Here is a 26,560-nt window from a genome sequence, read left to right as displayed (position 1 = left end):
ATCAAAAAAAATTTTAAAAAAGTCCAGACAGCTCCAAGCTGTAGAGACACAAGCTGCTGCAATCAGCTAAGTCTGTGTGTTCCAGATCCCACATTTCAAGGCAGTGAGAAAAAGCTTCCTGCATAACAAAAACACTGACTCTTTGGGTTCTCCTTATTTTAGCCTTCTGTTTCTAAATAAGCTATGCACTTCCCATGTTTTCTAAGCAACACACTTCCAGGACCTTATTGAAAACCCTTATGAATTTCTCTTGCATCCAGAGTAGCAAGTAGTTTTGCTGCTACAAATAGTACCAAAGAAAGATAGTATACAGAAGCCACTAGAAGAAAGTGACTGAATACTGATACTTGAACATATTGCACAGCTCATAGGTAACTCATAAAAATTAACTCCCAGGGCAGCTGCGTCCTGCTGTTAACCTCCTTTTCAAAGACCCTGTGCTTCTACTCCATTTATTTGCATCCTTCATTTCTGTCTCCTTAAACACTCAGCTCAGTATTAGAGGCCATGGAATTTCTTCTGTTTCTTTAAGATACTGAAAATCAAAGTAAATTGAAAAAAAATCTTCCTAATTCAAGCTGTCAGAATTTGATGACTACGCTAATTATTTTTTTCACATTTAGTCTGAATAGAACTCTGATTATAGGTTGTTAAAAAAAAAAAACAAAACCAAAAAACTTAAACCTACAGAGCAGTTATTCTGTCATCTCACTAAAAGGCTTTTAACCCTTTAATGTCCCTAAGTGATTACAATTTGAATTGCTATACAGTTGTATCTTTTATAACATTAATGAAAAAGTTGCAGTAAGGGTTATGTCTATAAAAATATAAAAGTATGCCTTTAAAAAATAACAAGCTTTGCCATGAAGCAGTCATGCAATGTAGGGCAATGTGTTTGCTCTCCATTGCAGTGTAGTTCTGTGTGTCACCTACTTCCCAGCTTTTCTCAGACAATTTACATACTACATTTACACCCCAAATCAGCTCCTTGCTGAGATGTAGTTTTGTAACAGTTTAAGTTAAATTTGGTCCATCTCTTCCACAGGCAGGACTTTGAGCTGCTTGCCAGGTTCTGCAGCCTGTGAGTTGGATCCAGCTGATCCAAACAGCCTCTCTCACATGACTCAGGTCAAGCTTAGGTAACCAACCATCTGCTAAAACAAGTCAGCAGCTCACAGAGTGCAGCCTTAACTAAACAAGCTATTTCAGGCAAGACACACCAGCTCAAGGCTAACAACACCTCTTTGATTTCCCTTGATGTGGCCAGAAAACCCTCCCTCTAAGGAAGAACAAGTGCTAGGAACAAGGTTGTCACGATTGCCAGTCCATATCCCAAAAAAATCCCTCTATGCATAAATTATCTGAAATGCTAAGCTCCTCACAAAGGCACAGAAAGGCAAAATAAAACTGAATTCTTTATGAATTTCTAGTCATCATCTATTCCCAAGATCATATTCAATCATAAAAAGTAGCAAAACTAATGTTAGATGTATAATTAACAGACTTTGATTTATACAAACAATAGATTTTATTTCCTCTTTGATTAAAATATATCCATTATCCTTAATAACACTCAGGATAAATTAATAAGTTTAATTTAAAAAAAAAATCAACAGAAAGCAGGCTTCTGTTATTTTTTTTAATGTGAGAATCAAATACACTGATCAAGGAATGTCTGAGTTGCACTTTATTTTAAATATTCATGCCATTACACAGCACAGATTTAAAAAAATAGAAAAGGTAGATAATACATTTCTGTGTATTCAAAACTTTTATAACATGAAAAACTATGTTCTGTATTGTCTATATTCCAAAATTAATGTGTAGAACTTAAAAATATATATATAGAAGATATCAGTAGTTCCACAAAAAAGGAAGTGACTAATTAAGCAGCGACCATAAAACAGCTGTATTTAAATACAAGGCTGTGATACTTTCAAAATCAGAAATGGAGGATCAGTTTAAGAAATAGTTTAAGTATTTTAAGGTGGCTCTCATTAGAATAGTTATCCTTTAAATTTAAATGCTGCAAACTGACATGAACAAAAATGAAATATTTCTAACATTGGTATTAAGATTTCTAACACTGCTTTTTTAAAAAAGCATTTTCTAGGAGATAAAGTTTAATCTTCTCCTATGAAATATAAAATACAAAGCAGTGCAAAGCATTAGAAGATAAATAAATCAGGTGGGATGATGCTGTGTTAAAAAAACAAAAAAACCAAGAAAAATGCCAAACTGGACATCTTTTTGTGTAGGGGGCAAATTTAAAATGAGCCTACTCTCATGAAGGGCACAGGGTACATAAAACCTCATTTCTCTTGAGTTCTCTTTTAATAATTAAAATTAATGTACATTTTATAAAGATGGATCTTTGTGGAAAAACAGATGGCTAAAACCAGTTTACTGAAAACAATTTACACATCTCAACCAGAAAAATAGATATGGAGACAGGAATTAAATTAAAACATACAAATCTACAAAATAGCAGAAGTAACCATAATGTTACAGCAGCAAGTTTATGTGTATTATCTGAATTATGTCACAACCAAAGTTACAGAAAAAAAAAGGCCTATTTTCACTCCTACGTAACTTTCAAAAAGCTGAATTTATCAGGTATAATATACATGTATACAATTATATTTTTAATTAAATTATTTACAAATTTTATATAGTGACAGGGTCTTTGTACAACTCTATTTGCACAAACTTCAGTGACACAAAGTCCTAACAAAGTGAAGCAAAGGAATGATCACATAAATAAAGGTTTACATGACTTGGGCTTTCCCATATCAGGTCTATGAACTGAAGTTACAAAATATACATATTTGCCTTTGATACATACTGCTATTACATACAAAAATTCACTTAAAGGAAAAGAATTTGTAAAGTGTTAAAATGTGTAGAGTTTGACAGCAGAAAAATCTAAATCCTGCCATATGGCTACATTCTGGAATTAACTGCATTTTTTCAATTATGTTACACATTTTTGGAGTATTTAAACAGGAAACATTTGCATCCATAGTGCTGTGCATTTCACTAATACATAAAAATTTCCTGTATTTTCATAATATCTGAACGACACAGAGGGCATTCATTAAGTAATTGAGCACATTCCTTACAGGCAACTAGGTGACCACAGGGAATGAAGACAACTGACACGTCCTTAGCCATACAGATTTTACAGAGCTTTTCTTCCTGCAAACGTCTTAACTTCTCTTCAGTACTGAGGTCTAAGGAAAATAGAAATAAAAAGAAGTTAACATACTTACTGCCACTGAATCACATTCTTTTTATTTCTCTTTACACACAAGGACAAGGTTTTTTTCATATGATTTAAAGGTCACAGCCTTAAAAAGAACAAAGAAAAACTACAAGAGAAAGGAATCCTGGCTGCAGCATGGAATCCTCTTTTTTGATTTCCCCTTCTATCCCATTACATCTCCCAGGCTAATGCAAGCAGGGAGTGTATCTGTTTGCATTTGTAAGAGCTTGAATTACCTAGAGAATTTAGGATATGCATATTTCAATCAGGAACCATTCTTTTCACAGACCTCTCACTGACAAAATTTCCCAAAATTTTCATCAGAAGGTGAAAGAAAGGTTCCTTGTTATTGGTTAAGTCATTTGGATTTTCTTTTTCTGAGTTTTTCCAATGAGAAAAATGAGGATGTGACCTCCTTGCCTGCCCCCATTTTCAAAATGCCCATATTTCAAAAAGCTTAAAATCTGTAACACAGAAAGAGTCAATCTGGCATTGTACATGAGCTCTTTATTATTCCAATATGCCCCATTTGAAAATACAAAATTCAAACACCTTCCCCTGCCACTTGGGGGAAGCTCTGCACAGCCAACCACCAAAATAAGGTCCAGCTGCACTGCAAGTTCTTCTTCCCCCACAATGTCCTATTAAAAATCTTATTAAAAGGAGTGGGTTGGTAAGATCTCTGCTTATCATGCCAACCAGATGGTCTTTGCTCCCCCTATGAATTCACCCATATGCTTGTCTTAAATTGCAAGTCTCCTGAATCAGAACACCTGGGTTTGGTCTATTTGCAGAATGCACCACAAAGGCTTTCTGAGCATGACTTGCATGTCCCAGCAAAGCTGTAATATAAATAACTGAACAGAAACACCATTTAGATGCACACTTTTTCTTATTGGCCAAGAATGAAAATACTCCTACCCCAAGCAAAATTATATACTGCAAAATAAATGCCCCTCCCACTGGGAATTTTTGCTATTGAGTACACTGAATATGAGTGTGTCCCTGTGTCTATTTCATTTTGCCACATCTATAGTTTGTCTTATAACTATATTCTTGGAGTTATTCTTGCTTTTATTTTTAAATATAATTGTCACAACAATTTTGGCTTTTTTTGTTAGCATATACAACCTTTCCCAGAAGCACACTAGACTGTCAGTGTCTGAGTGACTGTCATCTCTGAGATACCAATACTACTTATTTTAGAGATGATATTTATAAATGCTGCTACACTCAAATATTTTAACACCCTGTTTGTTCAGGGCTTTTTTTTTTTTTTTAAAGTCCCAAACCAAATGTCTTCAATTTTAATTTAAAATACTGTAAGTTTACCATAGGTAAGACTGGGATCAGAGAGTAGAACAAACAGATAACATTAAAAAATATTTCACAGACTAAAGAACTAATATGAAAGTACACACAGAGGTTTTGTAACTGAATAAGCTCATCTTGCTCAACTGGGATTTCATTTGGTTCTTCTTCCCTTGTATTTTCTTTATGAGCACTTAAGTCTGCTACCAGATCCTCAACAGATGTGTGACTTTCTCCAGTCATCTGCAATCTCTTTTCCATGGTGTTCCTAATCTCAGACAAACTGAAACCCATGGCTATGGCACTTTGTACCAAAGGATTCTGTAAGAGATCATCTAAAACAAGAAATTAAAAACAAACAAAAAAACACTTTAAGAAAGATGAATCTGATTATCTGACAGTATTGACTACAGTACTCTAAGACACATACTTGCAAACAAATATGTAGCCAAAGGAACCATATTTCCAATTTGAGAATTTTGCTTATTGTAAAGACTGCAGATTTGAGATTTCTTCTATCCTAGCTTTCCCCAGCTTTCTCTCTTCATCTATTTATATTACAGAAATCCTTCTTGTTTTGCTGTTCAAATCAACTACTTCAAATTAAATAACTCGTCTCATGTAACTATCATCACAAATTTTGTAGCTGAATGTTAAATGAAATTCATCCAAAATTGCAAGTCACAATGGATAAAGAACGTTCGAGGAAGAAAAAAACCTCATATATATGTTGAGAGAAACCAATAAATAATTTGAGTTTATAAAACCAAAACACAGCACCATTGACAAGCAAGCAGGTCTATCCATGGTAAGACACAACACTATTTGGGGAAACCATTATTCAGTCTGTTGGACCTTCCCCTTCCTTTTACTTATCAACGTTGTTCCAAGAGCAAAATATTTCAGTTTTTCATTTTTAAAAACGATGACTTTATTTTTTATAAGATTCTTTTATTTTCACTCTCATAAATGAGCAGTATGGGAGAGATTTCTAAGCAGGTTTTGTGTAGCCACTTTACTAGCAATAGCTCCCATTCCCTGGCATGAAGCTGCTCCTCTGGCCTCCTGCTACCCCTTTAACTGTTTTGTCTTTTTATTGCTTGGTATTTGTGAAAAGCATTGCAGGAATTTGTAATACTGGATGACATAATAAACTGCTTCAGCTTGCTCAGCCTCCTAGTCCTTGCCATTGAACAGACCCACTCTTCCTGTCTCATGAAAAAGGGCTGTTTCTTTTCAGTATTCTGTAACATTCATCCCACTGCACTACAAACTCAATATTTGATGCACACTCACTGCATCGAATAAAACTGCATCCTATAAAAACTTCTTCCACAGTTCACAAGTTTTACTTTACAATATTTACCAAATTACAATTATATTTCCTCTAAGAGAAATAAATTTTTTTCTGCAGTTCTTTAGAAGCAATGGAAATCATCCAACAATTTGCTTGTTGTGCTTTATTTTGAAATGTAATAGGTTATTTTTAAAATTAACTGTTCCTGTCACTATACATTCAAATAGAGATATTCCAAAATGAGGGGGAGGATGTTTGTTTTAAACAGATACCTTTAGGAAGTATTGTCCCTTCAGCAGCTTTTGTCTAAAAGTGAAATATAAAAAAACCAAATTACAATTCTGGAGAAAGTAGAAGGAAATGCATACAGTTACAAAATAAAAAAATTGCTATTTGATCTCATGTTATTTTAGTGACAAACCATTTAATCTGCTCTGAACAAAATGATCAGTATTTTGTTATGATTTTAACCCATCTCTGTAATATTCATATGCACATTCTTAGTCTACAAAATTCTAAAACATTATCAGTTTTACATTTTAGTGACTATACACAAGTTTAATAATGCTCTACTAACAAGAAAAGAAAATGTATCTGCTACTATTCATCATAAACCTTAGGTTTCCAGGCTGTAAAACAAAAGGCACTTGTTCAGTATCCAATATACAAAATTCACAAGGTGCCATGGCTGTGATCCATAATCCAGCTATGGAGAACTAGGAGATGGGTATACTCTGATTGACAGAACCAAAACATACTACAATTCTTTCACTTTCTGCCAATGAAAGTAGCAGGAGGATTAAATGATAGGCACGTAATTAAAAGGTAACTTCATATAAAAACTATGTTGATTTTTTTCTATTTTAACAAAATGATTAATAAGCAAGAAACTTACTGTTGAATCTCTACATCCATCTCTTAAGTGAACATTATTTATAAATTCTATCCCCTTTTCCTTGCTCACAAATCTGCACCTAAAAATAAGAATATTTAGATTTAATAGACCTGCATTAGTAGCAAAAATTTGTTTGTAACTATGGAAGGTTTGATAAATTTCCTCCATCATATAGATTGCCTACTTTTAAAATCTCTAAATATTTAGTCAGCATCTGTGATGTCACTGTAATATTTCTAAGAACAGCTTGAATAATTAAGCAGTACTTATCTTTCTCATATTTCTGGTGAAAAAGAGAGCATGAAAGTTGTTGGCCAAGATGGCTCATGACATAGATTTCTAAAAGTAAAAGCTCGCTCAAATAAAAAACAAACATTATGTTAAAATACTGGTTCTTTCAGTCTTTCACAATGAAAGCAAACAGTCACTGGTCAGACAGGTGCCTTCTGTGCTTTCCTTCATTATTTTCCAACCAGTCTTAGCTACTGGGCAGAGCTCTTCTCTACCAGAAGATTTAGGGGATGTCATAACTCCTTGACAAGAGCTGTCCAGCTCTAGCAGTCACTTCACTACCTTCAGGAATAGACAGCTGCTGTGAGAGTGACACACCACCACTGAGGCTGGTGTGCAAAGAAAAAACCAACCAAACAGAAAAGACTCTTTATGATCTGAGAGGATGTAATCAAACCTGACATTATCTAAACAACCTAAACCAAAATCAAACCCATAAAAGAGGAGTGAAAGGTAGCAAGAAAACATTCCTTAACTATTCACTGCACCACACTAAAAACTTGGAGTCATGTCTCTTTGAAGTCACAGAAGCTAATCATTAAAATCTGCCTGTACCAGAAAAAAGGGAACAGCTAATGCATAAATACCAACCTCCAACTTCCAGACAGCCTTTCACCACAGCAGATAAATTTGGGAGTTAATGCATAAAAAACACTAATTTTATCAATATTATACCAGTAACTAAGTCTGTATATTTGGATGGCTTCCGTCCACTTGTGAGAACTACTGAGTCATACTATTCTTCCTTTCCTCAGAAGAGATTTCAGACATTGGCAGTCTTTCTAAATATTACTTCTGGTACTACTACTACACTATTGTCTGGAATCCTTAATCCTTTCAAATCAGAGAGAACTATATTTTACATTCCATGCCACTACCATCTTCAGGTATGTTTGCTCTGCTGCTGTTTAATAATTTTGTATCTTGGTATAAGCTACAAACTTTTACATGTACCAAGCTATTAAAAATACCATTACAATGTAGCACTTGGATAACAAGAAAAAACCCTCAGATACATATTGACAAAACTACACCATTCTTCTTGCTGAGAAAGCAAGTGTCTGTTAAATTCAGACACAGGTATCTTCCCTTTAATAACACTACAAATAAGACAACATAAAATTATTTGCATAAATCTAAACAGTGTTTAGATTCAACCTTCTCAAGCCTTTATTAGTATGCTCTGTCATTAAAATGCAATGTACTGTAAATAAGAGTCAGACACACACCAAGAAAACAAAGAGATACCTTACCCAGGAAACCATTTAGCATGTTGATCCCAAGGATCTTCATTTTCCTTCCATTCTTGCAATCCTCCACCACAATGGAAACACACAACGTGATCACCATTACCTGAGGAAACACACAAGAAAAAAGTTACATACTTTATGAAGGCATAAATACCAAGTTTTCAACTAAAATGTTCTGTTAAGAAAAGAAGTATTTATTTTACTGATTTACAATTTCAACTGAAAATAACTTCATTTTAATAGAGGACAACACAAATGAATTGAAACAAATGTTCAGGGGAGAATTAAAACTTAAAGAAACACAAAATAAGAGAAACAAGTTCCCTGAGTTTATTTTCGTAATTTTATACAGATAAAAAACTGAAGCTGAAAATAATTTATTCCCGTGGAACTCAATCCAATGGTAAACAAGGCCTGAAGATGTCTGTCACAAAGAATGAGAGCTGTTTACATGGCTTTGTGGTCCTCCATTTCCCATTAAGATCAACAGGCACCAACCAGCAATAGCAAAACCAGCTGAGAACTGCATCCTCTCTATTCTAGCACTGTGCCTACTGTGATCTAAGACTGCCCCAGAAAGTGCTTCAATACTGTTTTACTGGAATGAGAGGAGATATGGGTAGTGTTTCCCTAGAGAGTTAAACTCTTCCCTGGCCAAAGGAAACAGTTTTCACAGAAGTCACCTGAAGAGCCATTGGTCTGATAAGCTGGTGCCCAGTTAGTACAACTTCACCATACAGATCTTTCAGTACTTTTATGAACCCAATAAGAAATCAATAAAATAAATCTACTGGGCAAAAACTTTGCCATTTATAACCCATACAGGAATATAGCAAAGATTTTATTTATGAACACTTTATTTATTAAGTAAAATAAAGAGAATCATACTGCAAAGTTCAGAGACCTACTAAGAGAAAAGTCAAGTAAGATGAGAGCAAGAAATTATCTCAGATAATCCCCTTTTCCTTGTGACCAAGTAAGAGCAACACTTTGCACTCGTACAGTATCTCTCAGTGAGGAATTTCAAAGGTCTTTAACAGTACTGTGCAATTTCATCTAACTGAGAAACCAACACACAGAGACGGTGTTATATCCAAATCAAACACTACACACCTAAGAGTAAAGGTTCCTCCACTGCTACCACTGTCTCCATAAAGTAGACAATAGTAGTATTTGCTGGGTTTGGGTGTCCACATGCCATGATAATGCAAACTCATGTTAACTCAAGAACAATAGCACACAACCTGAGTTGTCTTTTGTACAGGTTTTTGTACGGGCCCATTCCTTGCACCTAAGGTCTTTTAAAAATATTGACTCAAGTAATTGTCATTGCAAAAGATGCATCACAAAGGTTCTAACAGGCAAGAAAAATACTTGGCTGGTTTACTGCCAAGAACAAATTTCTGATCAAGGCTATGCTTTGCTAGGAAACATAAGATACAAGGTATGCAATTTTACATAAGAACTGTGGAAAGAAGTTTACAGAGTAAAGAGACTTTTTTTTTCATAACGAGACACTTCCTCATGTACCTTTTTAAAAGGTATTAGTTATTTCAAGGTCTGGCTTACCTACGCTATAGAATCCAGCTTCTGCAAGTTGCTCCTTGTCAACAGGATATATCCACGATGAAAATGTTTGTAAACGTTTTCCATATTTTGCCATAGAGGGATTCCTTGGTTGCTGTGCATTGTTCAGACCACTTATTCCAAGCTCAGAAGGAATAGATTCACTTGAAACATTTCCAACATCCTGGCCCAGTACAAAAAGGCATTTGGGAAAATGCCTCTTGTGTTCTGACCAAGCCCTGTCAGTGGGTTCCCAGTTCTTCAATTTTCCACCACAACAAAAACATGCCACTTCATCACCAACACCTGTATAATAAAATCCAGCATTAGCTAATTCCTGTGGTGTCAACTGGCCATTGGGGGGCCAGTTGTGAAAAGACTTTAATCTTGTTTCTTCACTCCACATAGCAGGGTTTTTAGGATACAAAGTATCTGACATATCCACAACCTGCCTAGTTCTCAAAAGGTAATCTGCCTCCACATCAGGGTCATCCAGAGCACATGGGAGGGCTGAATCACTTGTACCATTTTCAGTTCTATTCTCCGAGTTCTGGGCAACAGGATCCATGTTATTTTCCAGATGAGCAGATTCAGTAATAAACTTGCAGTTGGGGGCAAGCTGTTTGTGTCTCTCAAGTGCAGAATCCCCAGGCACCCATCCTTCAATAGTTGTATGGCAACTGAAGCACTTCACTTTGTCACCTTCTCCAGTATAAACAAAGCCAGCTTGTGCCAGAGCTGGCACGGAAACAGGGCAGCCCTGCGGAAACCCAACGAAAGTTGCCCGTCGGTCGTGTTCCTGTGCCCATTCCTGGGCACTGTCAGTGTCTGCAGAGGCACAAGCTTCTGAGTTCTGGGGGACATTACACATCATCTCTTCATAAACAGGGCTCTCCTTTAGATTTCCTAAACAAAGAATACATGTTTTAATTTCCCAGACAGAAGGGTAGATCATACCCATATACAACCCTGGAAGCTGGATAAATTCAAGTAACATCCTTTATGTATTAAAATAACAACTTTTCCTCTTCTCCTCCATTTCACCCTTGCCTGCATTACCCACCACATACAGGCATTACCCACCACACACAAACACTAAGGAATTAAAACCAAAACAATAAAAAAGTTGTGAAGAAAAGCAGAAAGATCAAGATGCTTTAGAGGCCCATAAACATTTACCTGAAGAACACACAGGTTTACAGCTTTAAAAATATGTTGTATTTCTTAGTAAAGATTGCAAGAATGAAATCAGCAAAATACTTTAACAAATTTCAAAACCTGGCCAAAAGGCTTCTGAATCTGAAAAATAAAGTTACTAAATTTAAAATACTGATCTGAGCCAGACCACAGTTGCAAGATTTTAGAGCTCAATTCTCAAACACAACTATATATTATCCTCATATGAATGCCATGACCTCCATGCCCATTACAGGTGGGCAGCAACTGGTAAAATTGTTATCAAAAAGAAAAAAAGTTTTTTTACTTATGTTATATTGTAAAGACATACCTCAATTTACATTTTAGCAAAATACCTTATGAAATAAACTATCAGCTATTTCACTGGGGCATTGCTTTCAAGATCATTGTGTTCGGACTACCCAGAACTACTGCCCAGCATACTGCTTCCACTTTTCCACACCCTGCCTACATCCTCTACAAAAATTCCTGTCCCTCTGCCATCATCATCCTCGCCAAAGGAATGTCATTCTCAGCACCTGTCACACATTCCTACCCCTGCCTATACTTTTCCACTGTGAGTACCAGCTACCAGACCTGCCTCGAGTCCCTTCTGTGCTAGAAGGCTGCTAAGGACTCAAACAAGCCCCATCTTTGCTGATGAATCAAAGCAACTTGACTCACAGCAGGTCCTGTGCAAGAACCACAATTGACAGTCATCACCTTCATCAACATAGATGAAACAAAGTACAGTAAACATTCACCTCTTGTCCAGACAAGTGCAGTGATACTACTAACTGAAAAAGTCTTGGCTGTTGCTGATACACATCTTGGAGTGGTAAATTAAATTATAATGAGACTGCCCAAATAAACATCTTAGCAGTAATAATTCAGCAATTAGTAAAAAGAAAGGCATAGAAGGAAGAATAGAGTATATACTTAACAAGTATTCTTCTCCATTTTTATAGGAATCCTGAAATATATCTATTTCCAGTCTACACAATGTGGGCCAGCACAGAAAAATATAGCTTCCTCAAGACCTGCATTAATATTGATTGTATATTCTGTAATATCAATTCAGATGTTACAATGATTACTTCTATAACACCAGATTTAGCTTCTACAAAATGTTTTTTAGGGTTCAGAAAAGGGAGGGGGAAATTAAAATGCCTATATATTGCAGGATTGCTGCATCCTCTGCCAAGATGACAAAGACAATTAAGCTATAAGCAGGTGGAGAAAACGTGATGTCAGACACCTGGCATGGGTGCTTCATGTAAACATGGACACAAGACCTCTGAGCAGCAGCTTTAATTCCTTCTGTCCATCAGTTCATGACTAATGTAATAGTACTAGAAATTATACTGTGGCTTTCTATTTTAGCTTAGCAAATTCAAAAACAGCATCTGAATAAATTACATTGACTGACCTACAATTCTGACGTATATGCCTGTTTTGACTTTGATGGGCAAAAAATCCCAAACCAGTAATTACATTCAGTAATGTGAAATTTGTCATAAAACATGCAATTTTTAATATGTATGTATATACATAAATTGAAAATAATTGTCTTTATAGTGAAAACTTAAAAGCTTTCATGTTTATTGCCCATGTTTATTTCCTTATATAACTTTACTTTAAAGCCTTTAGAAATGTTCCTGTAAAGCTCTCAAGTGACCTTAAGCCTCTATCACGACTACACTGCATTCATGTAAGAATTGGTATTACTCAAAACCAGTTAGCTGCATTATCTGCATGCCTGAAAGACTTTCTACAAGAACACAAACAAAGCCTACCTCACATCCTTCAGAGACTCCTTCTCAAACTGTCCATTGGAAAAAAAAATGTATATGGCTTTTTCTGTATGAATAGCAGTATACCTCTATTTCTATTGTGTTTATATAGAAATTGGTTCAGAAACAGTGAAAAAAATCTTCCTATTTAATTTTTTTACATTTTAATTTTTTGGTTTATGTACATTAGTTTTTTCTACAATGCTATGAATACTTTAAAAATCTTGTTAACATGGTGAATATAAAAGAAATCATGCCCTCCCCATGGTAATAATAAAAATATTTGCCTGGAGTCAATCCTCACAATCAAAACAGTATGAAAAGCACATACCAAGAAAGCAATAAGTACTGACACAGAAGGTACAATCACAACCAATCAATTTTCACATAATATGAACTAGCTTTTTCAAATTATATCAACCACATAACTTAATCATGATCACTTGGAGCAGAAAGGTTCAACTATCATTCTAAAAGGCTCTCAAAGCCAAGTGTAATTATTGCAATGACAGAAGTAAGACCACTCCCTCCCAGGTAGAGATAAGGTTCCAGTCACACTATGAAGCCCTTCCCTTCCAACAGCCCCTTGAAACACGGAGGGTTTACATTTCACTAGTTTTATCTATGAGAAACATCTTTATTAAGCGTTGAGGCAAACTCCTTGTCTAAGTACAGTTTTACATACAACACTAGTACTACTCGAAATAAAGTATCATGTTCAATTATTTCTATTTCAAATAACTGCTAAAAGTGTAAAAGTATAAAATTACAGATAGCTTAGGAAGAGTACTTCTGCACAGGTTCTTTAACAGTTGTTTAACTCCAGTTAGTTGGAATAATGATTTAGAACAGTATCTGGCATCAGAACAGAACTCAGACAGATATTAACTGCAGCAGAAAAATGAGGGTAAATTTTTGAACAATTTACAGCCAAGAAACATAAATTCACAAAAAACTGCCACCTAAGATGGGCACACAAGACTTTACAATATATACCAGTAGCCAACTCAAGTCAGAGTATACTCTGTGTATACTAAAGTTAATTCAGCCATTTGTATATGAAGTAAAGGTAAAAGGTCCAGAAATGTTAAAGATCATCTTCACTTATAAAACCCAGATATTTTAACTATTATTGAAGCATTATGTATTTTTTCATACAGTAAACAAAGTCTATTTTAGCCTGAAAGGCTTCCAGAAGCTGAGCCAAGTTTAATCCTGCTTTTAAACATCTGAAGGTTATGTGCCACAAGACACCACCCTCTTTCAAGATGAATTACCAATTTATATAGCCTACTGATCATGTTTCTGAAGAAAATGTGGAGGCAAAAATATATAGCAAAAATGTTAACTTATTCTAAATGCAGAATTGTACACTGAGGATCTGCAAAACAAACATGTTTAGTTCAAATTTAAAAATATTGACAGGTATTGATTTTATGCAAAAATACAACATAATCATGTTGTCTAGATCTGAAAAGCTTCAAAGGAAAAGCACAAAACTCACTTTTCCCTTTCAAGTATACTTTACTAGATATGATTATTTCATCCTTAACCTCCAACTATATTGGCATTATAGGGAGTTATTTTTAATTCTTTTACATGACTGGCATGACAGTAACCTCCAAGTCAGAAATACACTTGCACAGCCTCATGTTCCCAACTAAAGGGTACATGTTAGTGTTTATTGTTGACTGAATTTTGAAATGTGAGTAGTACACCAAGTAAATATCAAACAGAACATACTGTACCAGCTGACACACAGATTATGCATATGTCACTTCAATGAACTTCAGTTTCTGCTTGCTCAGCTGCAATTAGATCAAGGAAGGTGCATGCTGCTAACTGAAAATCTACTTATAAAGATTAAAATGACCACAAACATTATCTATTTAAACAGCATTTTCAAATTTCACCATATTTGCATCTAATTATCAATAGCCATTTTTTAAAAAAGAGTTCTGGTTAGATTTATTTGATTTAATTTAGAAACAGGGTATGCATCTACAAAATGCCTCCTGATTCAGTGCCAAAGCTTACATAATCCTATCAGCTCAGCTTTATCTGTCTGTTCTTCCAACAGGTCCTACTTAGCCTCCCATCAGGGTTTGTCATCACAGGAAGTCAGTCAGCTGATTAGGGTTATAGTAGGCTATTACACCCTCCCAATTTTTGACTTAAGGCACAAAGACTTTTATGTTCTCCCTGTCTTCAAAACAGAAACATACCATTTTGAGAAATATTTTCACACTGCATTTTACTTCATGAAGAAGTCATATGGTATGGAATAGAGAAATAAACAACAAAAAAAAAAAGATGGATTGATGGCTGCTAAGGGCAGAGAAAAAAAATAATTTTGAGAACTTCCAAATAAAATGTCACCAGAACTTCAGCTGTATGTATGAGAAGGAAAGAGTAAATACCAGCTGCTATAGGAAAAACTGGCATGCTGTAGCCCAAGTAAGATACTGCTCCTGTGGCTAAGAAACAAACAAATAAACCACTACTGAGTCAACAGAGGTTATTAAAAAGAACAGCCAGTAGTAAAAAAAGCCTATTAAAATCTGCAGTGCCCTGAGATGCATCTCCTTTCCTGAGTATGAGCTGTGCTTCAGCTTTTAGTGCTATAACTTTCTTTCACAAATAATTTAAACTTCTAGTTGAAGAAAAATATAACAAGGGCATTTTTCATCACGAAGATATTATGACAAGAAACTTCAGCTACAACAAAATGATTCATGCCACAGCAAAACCGCTGAACCTTCTGGATTCTAAGGCAAAGCTGGAGAAGCACCAGACCAGCACCTCCTGCCTCACCCACTGGCTAGGGCGTTCCTGCCTCCAGTGCTGCTCCCCACAGCAGCCAGGCTGAACTCACCTCTCACAGTCACTCAGCTGTGAGCTGACACAAGAGCACCCTGATGCTTTCTGCTGTCACAGCAGGAATGTTTCACTAGTAAAGAACAGGATGAATCTGCCTACATACATACATACGGTTATATATAAAGTGTGTGCATTTACACACACACATCCCTCACTATCCTGTACACTTGGAAATCTCTCTTGGATTATCTTTTTTTTTTTTTTTTTTTTTTTTGGGAAATGGAGATGACTTGGGAACTAATTCTAATATTTTCCCCAAAACGCAATATGAAAGTTGAAAACAGTTGGATTGCTTTTCTATTTGATAAGAAACTATCCAAATCATTGAAGGGGAGGACAATGATCTGCAAGACATGTGCAGCTTCATTCTACATTTGATATGATAGGAGTGACACTCAAGCTTTGCAGCATGCCTTCTTCATCTTAACAGCCTCTCAGTCTTCACACACAGTTACATTTTTCATGTTTAAAAATCTTGTGGTTTCTCAAGCCTGACTTTAAATCATCATGCTCAGAATATTTTGGATTGGAACTCTGTAAAAAAGACCCCATGCTATAAAAAATGAAAAGCAACAAAGGAATGTACACTGTGAAACAAAACAGGTACTTTAAACAGTTTTCCCTAAGGAATTAGTATCCAATAAGATCAAGTATAGCAATGGATTAATCAAAACAGATACTGGTTTCATTGCTATTTCCCACCAATCTTTAGAATAAATATCAATATTGACATTCCTGTTGATAGAAAAAAAAAACAAAAAAAAAAGAGGTTAAAAACCTTCTTCACATAACCTTCAGCATTGTTTATGAAGCCACAACTTCAAAGCCATGACAAAAAAGAAATTAAATCCTCTCCCTTGGCCAAGAAATCCAAATTAAAATATAATCTAAAGCTGAAAGAGTCTGAGGTCAGGGAAAGTCTGAAATGTAGATGTCTTACTAAAACTAGCAGGGACCTAAGTTGGGGATACTCCAGAGCATCCAAAGACAACAAAACAAAACCCTGGAATTAAAAACTAGAGGGCAGCAAAAAGGAGAAAGAATGTAAAGCAGACAGAATTAAATCCCATGATCCAGACTTCTCTCTCTTAGGAAATTCTGTATTGGATTTCTGGAACTCTTCAGCTCCCTGCAGCTGCACCATCCACCTTGGGAGGACAGCAACAGAGAGAACTCCTATCACAGGTACACATGGCCTGAATGAAATCCATTCTCATACTTCTAAAATGGAGATATGAATACATATTTCCTTACTTTTCTGATAACAAATGCAAGTCTGTCTGGTATCAGTGGGAGCAGTCAAAAAAACCCGCAGCCAACCCTCCTCATCAGCATTCTTCCACTTTTGCTGCTGTGGCAAAGGTCAAAGTCAGGGGAGGTGCAGAACAATCATTAACTTATTCTTTTGCCCTTCTTGGCCAGTGCTGTAGGTACCAAGCTTTTCATAAAAGGAAGTAGTTGGGGATCCTTTCAAGGACCTTAAAGAAAACTGCAAACCAATCAAGTATATAGCAAAAGGAAGCAATTAAGAAAATGAAAAATATCCGAATAGAAGCTTAACCAACCAAGCCATCACACAAAAACTTGCTTTCTTAGAGACAATAATGCACTATTATCTTCTCTGTTACATGTTTTACTTCAGGATAAACAATGAGCAAATACTGCTCTTTGTCCAGGTATTAGCTTAAAAAAAAAAAAAAAAAAAAAAAAAAGGTAAAAGAGGGTTTTTCCATGCAATTGGTTGCTTTTCCTTCAAAACTGGTCTACTGTAAGATCATTTAATTTCTATGTATTAATTTAGAAAACTAAATTCTCCCAGCTAGCCACATGAAGTATTGGTATTAAAATTGCAATGTAAAAGTAGCAGTGAAGGGATAATGAAAGTAATGCTACAAACACATTCGCATTTTGCAGCAGACGCAGATTAAAAACAGTTCAAAGATTACCCAAACCACAACACGTACTTACACCCACTTATAGGCTTTCAGCACGAAGACAGAAGCATCAGGCAAGGAGTACAGAAGCAGAAAACACTTAATATTAAATAGAAATATATAAGCATTGTGCTTATATAGTTCTGCTTGAACTTACCCTGAAAAAATTACTTGGAGTGAACTTCTCCCTACAGAATTCTTAATTACTACTGTAAACGAACGAAACTGCACTTTTATTAACAAGAAGCAGTTCTAGAAAGTGATGAGACGAATAAAAATAATAAAAGGGCGGGCAAGGAGAGATAATATTAAAATATGTAAAAAGAATCACAGAAACCACAGAAGCACCTATTAGCATAGAAAATTTTTCCTCCACTTTTGCAAAGAGCAGCAGTGAGGGTCCGATCGGGGCTCGGCGGGGCAGCCCCGGCCCGGCCCGGCCCGGCCGCTCCCGCAGGCGGCGGCGCGCCGTCCCCATGGCAACGCCACCGGCCCCTCCCGCCGGCCCCGCGCGCAGCCGGGGGCAGCGGCGGCCGCACCGGCCCTCGGCACCCCCGGCACCGCCGTGGGGGCGGGGGCAGAGCCGAGAGACCGAGCCCCCCGCTGCACGCGGAGAGCCCCGCCGAGCCGCCCGCAGCAGCGAGAGCCCTCAGCGCGGGTAGCCGGGAAACCCGGCCCGCCTCCGGGCCCCGCCGCCGCCCCGGTCCCGTCGCTGCCGTGGGCACTCACCGGGCACATCCCGTCCCGCCCGATCCCCGGCGCCAGAGCCGCTCTCGGCAGCGCTCTCCGAGAAGATGGCGGCTCCCGGCAGCCTCAGCGCCGCCCGGGAGGGAGCAGCACCCCCTGGCGGGGCGGTGGGGCGCGGCGGACGGGCTCCCGCCGGCGGAGGGCGGCGCGTGGCGGCGGCGGGAGGGAAGCGCAGAGCGGCCCCTCAGCCCCTTCGGTCCCACAGCCCCGCTCCTCGTTCCCCTCAGCCCCTTCGGTCCCACAGCCCCGCTCCTCGTTCCCCTCAGCCCCCTCATCCTCCTTCGGTCCCACTGCCCCGCTCCTCGTTCCCCTCATCCCACTCGTTCCCCTCATTCCACTCATCTTCCTCAGCCCCTTTGGTCCCCACAGTTCCGCTTCTCATCCCGCTCAGCCGCCACAACCCATACAATTTCCCCGGCCCCACTCCTCAGCTTTTTCCGTTTCTCCATTTAGTGCCTCACTTCCCGCTGCTCACAGCTCCGTGCCGGCCTCGCTCCCTCTCCCTCAGCACCTCCAGCAGCCCTTTCATGTCACCGTTCTCCAGACGGTTTCGTGTCCGGAAAATGCTAATGCCAACGCTCTCCTTGCTCTCACCTCTTGTCCCCGCAGAATTACAGCTTGTTATGATTTAAGTCTATTAAATCAGAATTTTTTGGGGACTTGAATTTTCCAAATCAGACAGAAACCTCAGGCTATTTTCTTTGGTAGTCGTGGCCAAAAACCATCTAATCATTCTTATGGCTAAAACAAAGATGTTCCTGAACATTAAAATTTTATTTTTACCTTTTCCTCTTTTTTAAAATCTCAGGTGATCTTATTGTTGACCAGCACATTTAATGTAGCCAGGGTACTTGGTTGTATGTCGGGGACTTGCTTCCTGCTATCCTCAGGAAAACTCAGCTACTTGGAATAATGTTCTCAAACGTCTTTGGTTTCCCCCTTGTGCATGTCAACAGTAGTGACTTACTTTTTTCAGATCATGTATCTCCAAAGACTTGTGGCAGATAGTGTGGATAATTTCAGGGGAAGCAGTGTAATTATACAACGTATTAGAATGTTTGCCTATTCCAGGCTTACACTGAAAGCTTACACTTTTTGAATAAGGATTGCTTCTCACTTCGTTGTCCAGCACCTACTAAGACCTCAGTTTGATTCAAAGCTTCTAGTTATTACAACTACAGTATATGGTAAATAACGAAATAGTAAAAAACTCACTTTGATTGATTAGAAAAAACATATCATGATTATTCAGTAATCAACAACAATACTCAATAACTTAGGATGCAATTCCACATACCACCTGTTCTTCTGAGAAAAGAATGATTTGCAATCTATAACATAATATTTAGTGATGCAGATTTAGTGATGCAGCACAATGCTGATGCTGAGCATCAAAGAAACAAACAGCTCTATTGCAGTACTGAGTCACAGCCATCTAAACTTATTCCACACCAGTCCAAAGCCAAGATCATTTATTTAAAAATCTTTGTCACAATAAGATTTTTGCACCTTAATACTGCAATGTGAACATGAATATTTAATCTTCTAAGTCCTTGTCATACCACACTATTAATACATTCATTCGCAGTGATTTTCACAAAGGCCCTTGCTCTGTTGAGGTTTGATACCTCTCCAAATGAAGCAAATGGTTTTCAGAGGTCACAAAGTGATTTTGCAGACCCACTTTCAGGTTTTGATGTCTAAATCAAGAACTATGGTAAAAGTTTAAATTGAAAAGCTCTCACCCCTGCAGGAGGTTGCATTAAATTGTCTCCCAAAAACCTTTCCATCAAAAAATGAGATAAAACTGAAAAAATCAGATCATACAAAAAGTACAGTCTCTTTGAAATTTTCTTTACAGAATCGTGTTAAAATTTTCAATCAGTTACAAGCTGAGTCAGATAAACATAAACTGGACTTAGCACACTGTTCTTTGACACAAACTGTTTAGTCAACAACGGGTCAAGAGTCACAGAGGTTCATATGGGAAACTGCTGACATAATCCCTAAGAAATTAATGTAATTTATTTCCTATTCATCTCATTGATTTATCAATTGTACCAGATTCATTAGTACCAGACCAATGAAGGGAATAATAAAAACCCATGCAATCCAGAGCTATGATTTCTGAGGTACAGCAAAGAAGAAAATAAAATACAGAAAAATGACAAAATGGTCACTTGACAAAGAATATTTTCTTATTAATAGGACAATAGAAGATCGAATAACTAATACATAACAGATGTCTGAAAGCTGTCTTTTCCCTTGAATTATATCCAGTGCTTTCATTACCATTGGAAGAAGAGATGCAGTCATTTGATGGGAAAGCCATGCATTTGTATGCTGGTCCACAGAATATCAAATTAATTCTCTCTTCCAAAACAGTAGGACACTCTTTCTCTTTTTCCACAGCATTTACTGCAGATTCCTTCTTTCTTTTTGTTGCAAGCAGGTGACAAATGTCATTCTTGTTACATTTTCATGAAGGCAGTGGAGGAGTCTAAAGGGATGTTTGAGAAAAAGAGAGGCATAATTATAGTACAGAAACACGAAAAGCTGAAAACACCTGATGAGCCTTTTCAGCTTCAGCAACGAAATCTTATGCAGGACAAACATTCCTATAACTCATAAATTCATTGTTGATCAGACAATGACCTTCTCATTAAAACTAAAACCATCAAATATTGGCAACAGTACTGAACTCGATAACACATGCCTGTGCAAAAGTGAGCATCTAAACTTGTAAAAACTGAATCTTCCCTTGATGACAGTATGCTGCTGCTGAAACTACATCTAAGTTCAGTTCAGTTCAGTGTGATGTCAAATCAGAGACAAACTATTTACATTCTTTCACAATCCACAGTGCAGACAAGCTAAGATAAATGCCAAATGAAGAGGAAAATGCACCTAGTGATTTATCTTAGTTCTGTTTGAACTGATTAATGCAAGAAATAACTATCTAGAGGCAAGAATTTGGACTTAGCAATCATGTGACATATGTCTACATACACGGTTTTCTATTTATACTGGAATATTAGTGCTGGCACACAGGTACTATGCATGTCTGATAAGTAGATAAGTTGGTAAATGATAAGTAGAAAAATGGCAAGTTCAAGGCAATGCTTGCCTATTCCCTGCATGTTTCCACACGTATGTCCTGACAAGAGAAAAGAGACAGAGAGGAGCAAAGAGGAATGATGTGGTTAACAAACATGTCCATTTAATTGATCACTTTGTTCATTAATTATCCTCCATCAACATCTTGCTGATGACATCTGAGAGTTATTATATATGGGGGCAACTCAACATGACCATCCAAATCTTAGCAGAGTAAACTTATTAAATGTTTTATATTGCTGTAGAAGCTTAAAAAAATACATTCTTCATATGTCAAAGGCAGGTGTATTTAATTAAGTATCCTTTAGCCTTGAACTCACTCTCTATCAGAAAGAGATGCAGCAGCAGAAGAGAGCAATGGACAAGGAGTCCCAGACTGCTTTCCAGGCTGGGATCAAGAATGATGAATCCTGACTGAGAGTTCCAGAAATACCTTCTTTGACTCCTAACAGCCTGCACACCCCAAGTTTAGGTAGAGGTTCATAATTTCTCTGACATTATTATCATTAACCACAGACACTTTCATTTTAACATACTTGGTATCTGAGGTACACAACCCCAACAAGGGCATGGACCATATTGGGAAGAGCCTGATTTACCAAATTCAGGTTTTACCTTCAAACCTTCATACTCTTTCATTATCAATGCACTAATACCCTCAACCTCTTGCAATAAACCAGCATGAGGCACCTATGCCATGGCATAAATGCCTGCCAACTTCACTAACAGCCACAACCAACAGCTCTGACGAACAGCAAGTACTGCCCACCCACTGATAAGTGATGACTGTTTGCAAATGTTGTTTTCCTACACTTCTTGCATCACTAGCACCCAGCCCAGAGGCTCCAGCCACCCAGAGCTTCTCTGCACAAAGGCCAGAGGAGAGGGGTGGAGGGACAAACTGTAAGCTGCAGAGCTACTGGGACACCAGCATGGGCTGCCTGGCTCTCCCAACACTGGAGAGACTCTGCCAGGGAGCTGATACCCTTCATGTGGGTGACCACAAGTTCACTGTAGGCTAAAGTTACAAAAGGGATTTTGTCAGCAGAGCACAGTAAGTCATCCCATTTTTGTGGGATATGTGTAATCCAAGAGGTGTAATGATACAGAGCTATCATGAAGAATACCCAGCTATTAGATCAATGACTGAAAGATGAGCCCAGGAATATCCACTTTACAAGTTTTACTCTGTCTTTTTGCTTTAGTGTAATGCTTTTAGAAAGCTCTACAAGACTCCAAATTACACTTCCAGTGATGATGTTACTGGTCAGCTAGCAAAATATGTAAAAATTACAGTTTTTTTCCATATTTTCACACTTTACATACCTTGAGATCCCAGTAATTGACCTTGATATGGAATTTTCAAGGAAGATGTATGCACTGGAAGACAAAATGTTGCTTTATTAATTTACTGATTTTTTTTATTGTGCCATCATTCTTCAGAGCAGACAAGCAGGAACTCTCAATGCAAGGGTTCCAGCACAGGCTGGGAGTAAGGCCCATTAGATCAGCTTGTCCTCATTCTTCAAATAAATCCCAGCAGCAAGTGTCTTCACAGATCTCCACTCCTGCACTAACATTTTGCCATTTGGTGATACTGTGATTAAAGAAACAATTATCCTTTTTGTGTTTTTCTAGGTTTCTCCGTTGTTCAACACTGCTGCTGAAACAGAGATTTTGTGAGGGGTCTTTTTGTCTTTCCTTGTCAATGATAATCAGAAAAAACCAAACAGGATTCTTTAGAGCTATATGCTCTGATGGTAAAGAAATACACAGTGAAGTAGTGAAACATATTGTCCAGCAAATAACTGATCTGCTTCATACCAGATGCTCTTCTAATCACATTACTCCAGCATTGCTTCCAGCACCATTTTTAACAAAGCTCCTTCTTCACAGGCATTATGCAGCAGAGTTTAATTAGCCTTTCTGCCTTTCATTATTCACCACCAGCTTGCATGAATGTACACAGAACTGACGAGTTAAGCCTTGACCAGAAGATATCCAGGTCAATCAGGTTTGGAAATGGAAACTACATCTACAGTTGGCTCTTGACTGTGTTGGCAAGTGGTAAGAAAAGTAAACAACTCTGACTGAAACTATGCTGACTTCTGTGAACTGAAAACAAGCATAGCTCTTCAAAACTTTGTGATCCTCCACATTCACTGATCTTAATTAAATCTGGGACATTTTATAGCTCAGGATGATGCAGTGACACTGGGTTTAGCTATTAAAAAACCTGAAAGTTGCAAGATGTGTTTGACAATCACTGTCTGAGAATGGTCCTCATTTCAGTTGTCCAGATGAACAGCTGGTATTAGCTAATGTTTAGGATTCTTACTTGCCTAAACAGCATTTACCAAATGGAAATCATCTGAATAATGTGGAATCATGTCTTCTTTGTGCATTTATTTCTTCTGTGTGAGAATTTAGTGAATGCCTACAGAAAAAAAAAAAAAACCAAACAGGAGCAATCATAAAACAATTACTGTTTTAAAAAGAATTTAGAACAACTAATTCTTACATGGGCATGATACAAAAGCCAAATAATAAAAGGCACTTTATTCCAAAAAGTCATTTTTAATCGTCTGTGCAGAAAAAGTAAAGGACTCAATTGTTTAACCCTCAGAACAGATAATAAAGTTATGTCTTGTCAGATGAGCTCAATGGAACTGGTTAATACACAGGAAATGAGCTGTTGGATGTTTAATTTCTTCTGCTTTTGTATATTTCCAGCTTTCCCAATGGATGTCTGTAGTATTTATTTAGAAAACCAGGAATAAATACATTTTTATAAGATCAAATTATCACTGATATTTTTCTAGCTACGTATTTGCTGGATAATGTACTACACCCTTGAAAACCTTGTATTTACTGTTCAGTTAAGTAACTTCCCACTGCTATCCAGCTGTTACCATAGTGGTGACACAGGCATTTCCTTTAATGAAGCTGGGCTAAAGCCTTCAGAGCACTTCTTTATTCAGGCAGGCAGCACAGTAGGTGACTTAAGACTGTGCTGTGACATATCTGCCTTTGCAGGCATCATTTTTCCTTTTTTTCAAAATTTTATTCCATTATTTAGAAAGGTAAATGTCAACCTCAGAAATAACAGAAGGAAACACAAAACTGTGCTGGCTTTTAACAAGGTTCTCTGACTTTTTTATACAAATCTTAGGATGCCCAGGATGGTTTTTCTAGCACACAAAAGCCTCATGAAAAGATGAAGAATAAACTATAAAGGCTGGTTTATAGAACTAAAGCATAAGTCTTATTTTATAACCTAGGAATTTCTCACAATTCAGCTAATTCACAATTCTCACAATTCACCACAATTCATCAGGTGGTACTGAGAAAGACGTTTCACTACATAAAGATGTCCACATCTTGCAACAAAAGCAAGGATAAGTCAAAATTGAGTATGACTTTATAACCTGGAACAAAGACTACTCTGTGTCAAAAATATATTACTCTGACAAGGAATTGCTACATACTTATTATAAAAATATTTTGCTTTGCCTACATTATTTTATTAAAATTCATGACTGCCTATGTTTTAGAGCTCATATGTAATATATATGATGCATATTAATTAAGTAGAGTATATTTAATATAAATTCTACCACTAAATGTTTTTATGGTACCATAGTAATATTGTGGAATCAGACTCTTCTCAGAGTAGATTTTAAAATTGTTTGTGTCATGTGTATTTCTACATTGCATGTACTATGTTTTATTTTCAACCTGTCCTGTTCTATTACTACTATACTTCAAGAAAGAAGTGGTTTAGATTCTTTAAGTAAATTTAGGATTTAACTTGTTCATCCTGCAATCATTTGATAGCTTTATTTTATGGCATTTCTCCATGACCGACTCTTCTTCCCCATCAAGAAGGCAAAATCTCACATTTTTACATGCAGACCTTACATGGCTATTCTTACATACATCCTTGCACCTAATATATTTTGCTAGATTCTTGTTCTCTGTTAATGTGTCTCTTAGGCTTATCTTCTAAATTGACTTATTGCATTTGCTTATAACACCCTCTCATATTATTCCTTAGCCTGCAATTCTGTGCCTCTTATCACCCACACATATGTTTTAAATATATTTATTTAATTTTTCTTTTTAAAATAAGCTATCATAGATTAGGCACTTAGAGTGTATCTTCTATCATATGGTATGCCTGGAACGTGGTTGTATCTAATTTAAAATGTAAGTATGGAAAGCAGAGGATCTGCCTCCTTTATTACTTGTGTCAGTGCAGAGTTTCGGGGCTGTAAGGGATTCCCTTGTAGTAGGTGTTGTTCACAGGGCCCAAGAATAGCAGCATTCTGCACAATATACAGCCTGCAGGAGCTGGCTGAGGATAATAATGGAAACAACACCATTCCCCCTCTCAGACAGAGCTATAGAGATTTGCTGAAATGCTGCACTTTGTGATCAGAGCTATTTGCAAGTGCAAACTGTTACAGCAAGGGCTGGCGAGCTGCACATTTCAGCGCAGCACGGAGAACCCAGCACAAGGCAGAGAGCACAGCGCTGATACAGGCACAGGAGCAGAGGCCTCACCTTTGCATTTGACTTCAAACTCCCCGTTTTCTGAAGTTTCATCGTATTTGTGAAACATTTACGCTACAGAGAGGAGGAAGCATGTATGAGACTGAGAATGTGCAGGTAATATTAGGCGAAATAAAGAAAATACGTGGTTCCTGATCAAACGGAGTATTTTTGCCCTGATATCTCAGTTAGCAACCGAAGTGAACACTGAACAACTTGAGGAAACTTATTGGAGACGAGCGACGTGTAATAAAACGGGCACACGCATTTGAGGTGACACCCGGAATACGACATCCATATTATTGTTTGTCTTGACTGGCTTGTAACGGAAAGATCATTTAAACGCGCCACAGTAAGTATTACACAAATCCTTTCCTAACCGCTCATTTATTCAATGGATTTACCCTTCTCGCCATTTCTGCGAGCAGACATCGCGCACCTCCGCCGGGCCGGGGGCTGCCGGCGCCCAACGCACACGCGCGCG

At 37.4% G+C, this 26,560-nt stretch overlaps 1 protein-coding gene and 1 long non-coding RNA gene across 6 annotated transcripts; both read right to left on the bottom strand.

The window, feature by feature from the left end:
* Positions 1–1,625: 1,625 nt before the first annotated feature.
* On the bottom strand, positions 1,626–18,508 carry XIAP (X-linked inhibitor of apoptosis). Of its 3 annotated transcripts, none has more exons than XM_079318537.1 (7): positions 18,388–18,508; positions 9,879–10,781; positions 8,313–8,412; positions 6,769–6,847; positions 6,146–6,179; positions 4,687–4,911; positions 1,626–3,233 (listed from the first exon to the last, which is right to left on the bottom strand). In XM_079318537.1, exons 2-7 carry the CDS (start codon positions 10,747–10,749, stop codon positions 3,040–3,042), a joined length of 1,503 nt encoding a protein of 500 aa, XP_079174663.1. In that variant the 5' UTR covers positions 10,750–10,781; positions 18,388–18,508; the 3' UTR covers positions 1,626–3,039. The 3 variants fall into 3 exon arrangements, with proteins under 3 accessions (XP_079174663.1, XP_079174661.1, XP_079174662.1); XM_079318535.1 differs by lacking the exon at positions 18,388–18,508 and adding an exon at positions 11,736–11,800; XM_079318536.1 differs by lacking the exon at positions 4,687–4,911 and having other exon boundaries at positions 18,388–18,485.
* A 1,235-nt stretch (positions 18,509–19,743) lies between these two features.
* Positions 19,744–26,554, bottom strand: LOC306808222. 3 transcript variants are annotated; one of them, XR_013775924.1, is made up of 4 exons: positions 26,457–26,554; positions 23,880–23,959; positions 22,849–22,902; positions 19,744–20,905 (listed from the first exon to the last, which is right to left on the bottom strand). It is a non-coding gene; the product is annotated as an uncharacterized lncRNA (long non-coding RNA). The 3 variants fall into 3 exon arrangements; XR_013775925.1 differs by having other exon boundaries at positions 26,481–26,554; XR_013775926.1 differs by lacking the exon at positions 23,880–23,959 and having other exon boundaries at positions 26,481–26,549.
* Between the last annotated feature and the right edge of the window lie 6 nt (positions 26,555–26,560).

This window comes from Erithacus rubecula (genome assembly GCF_903797595.1).
Source record: "Erithacus rubecula genome assembly, chromosome: 15".
Taxonomy (NCBI): Eukaryota; Metazoa; Chordata; class Aves; order Passeriformes; family Muscicapidae; genus Erithacus; species Erithacus rubecula.
The sequence above is the reverse complement of the archived record's forward strand: the minus strand, read 5'-3'. Positions and strand labels throughout refer to the sequence as shown.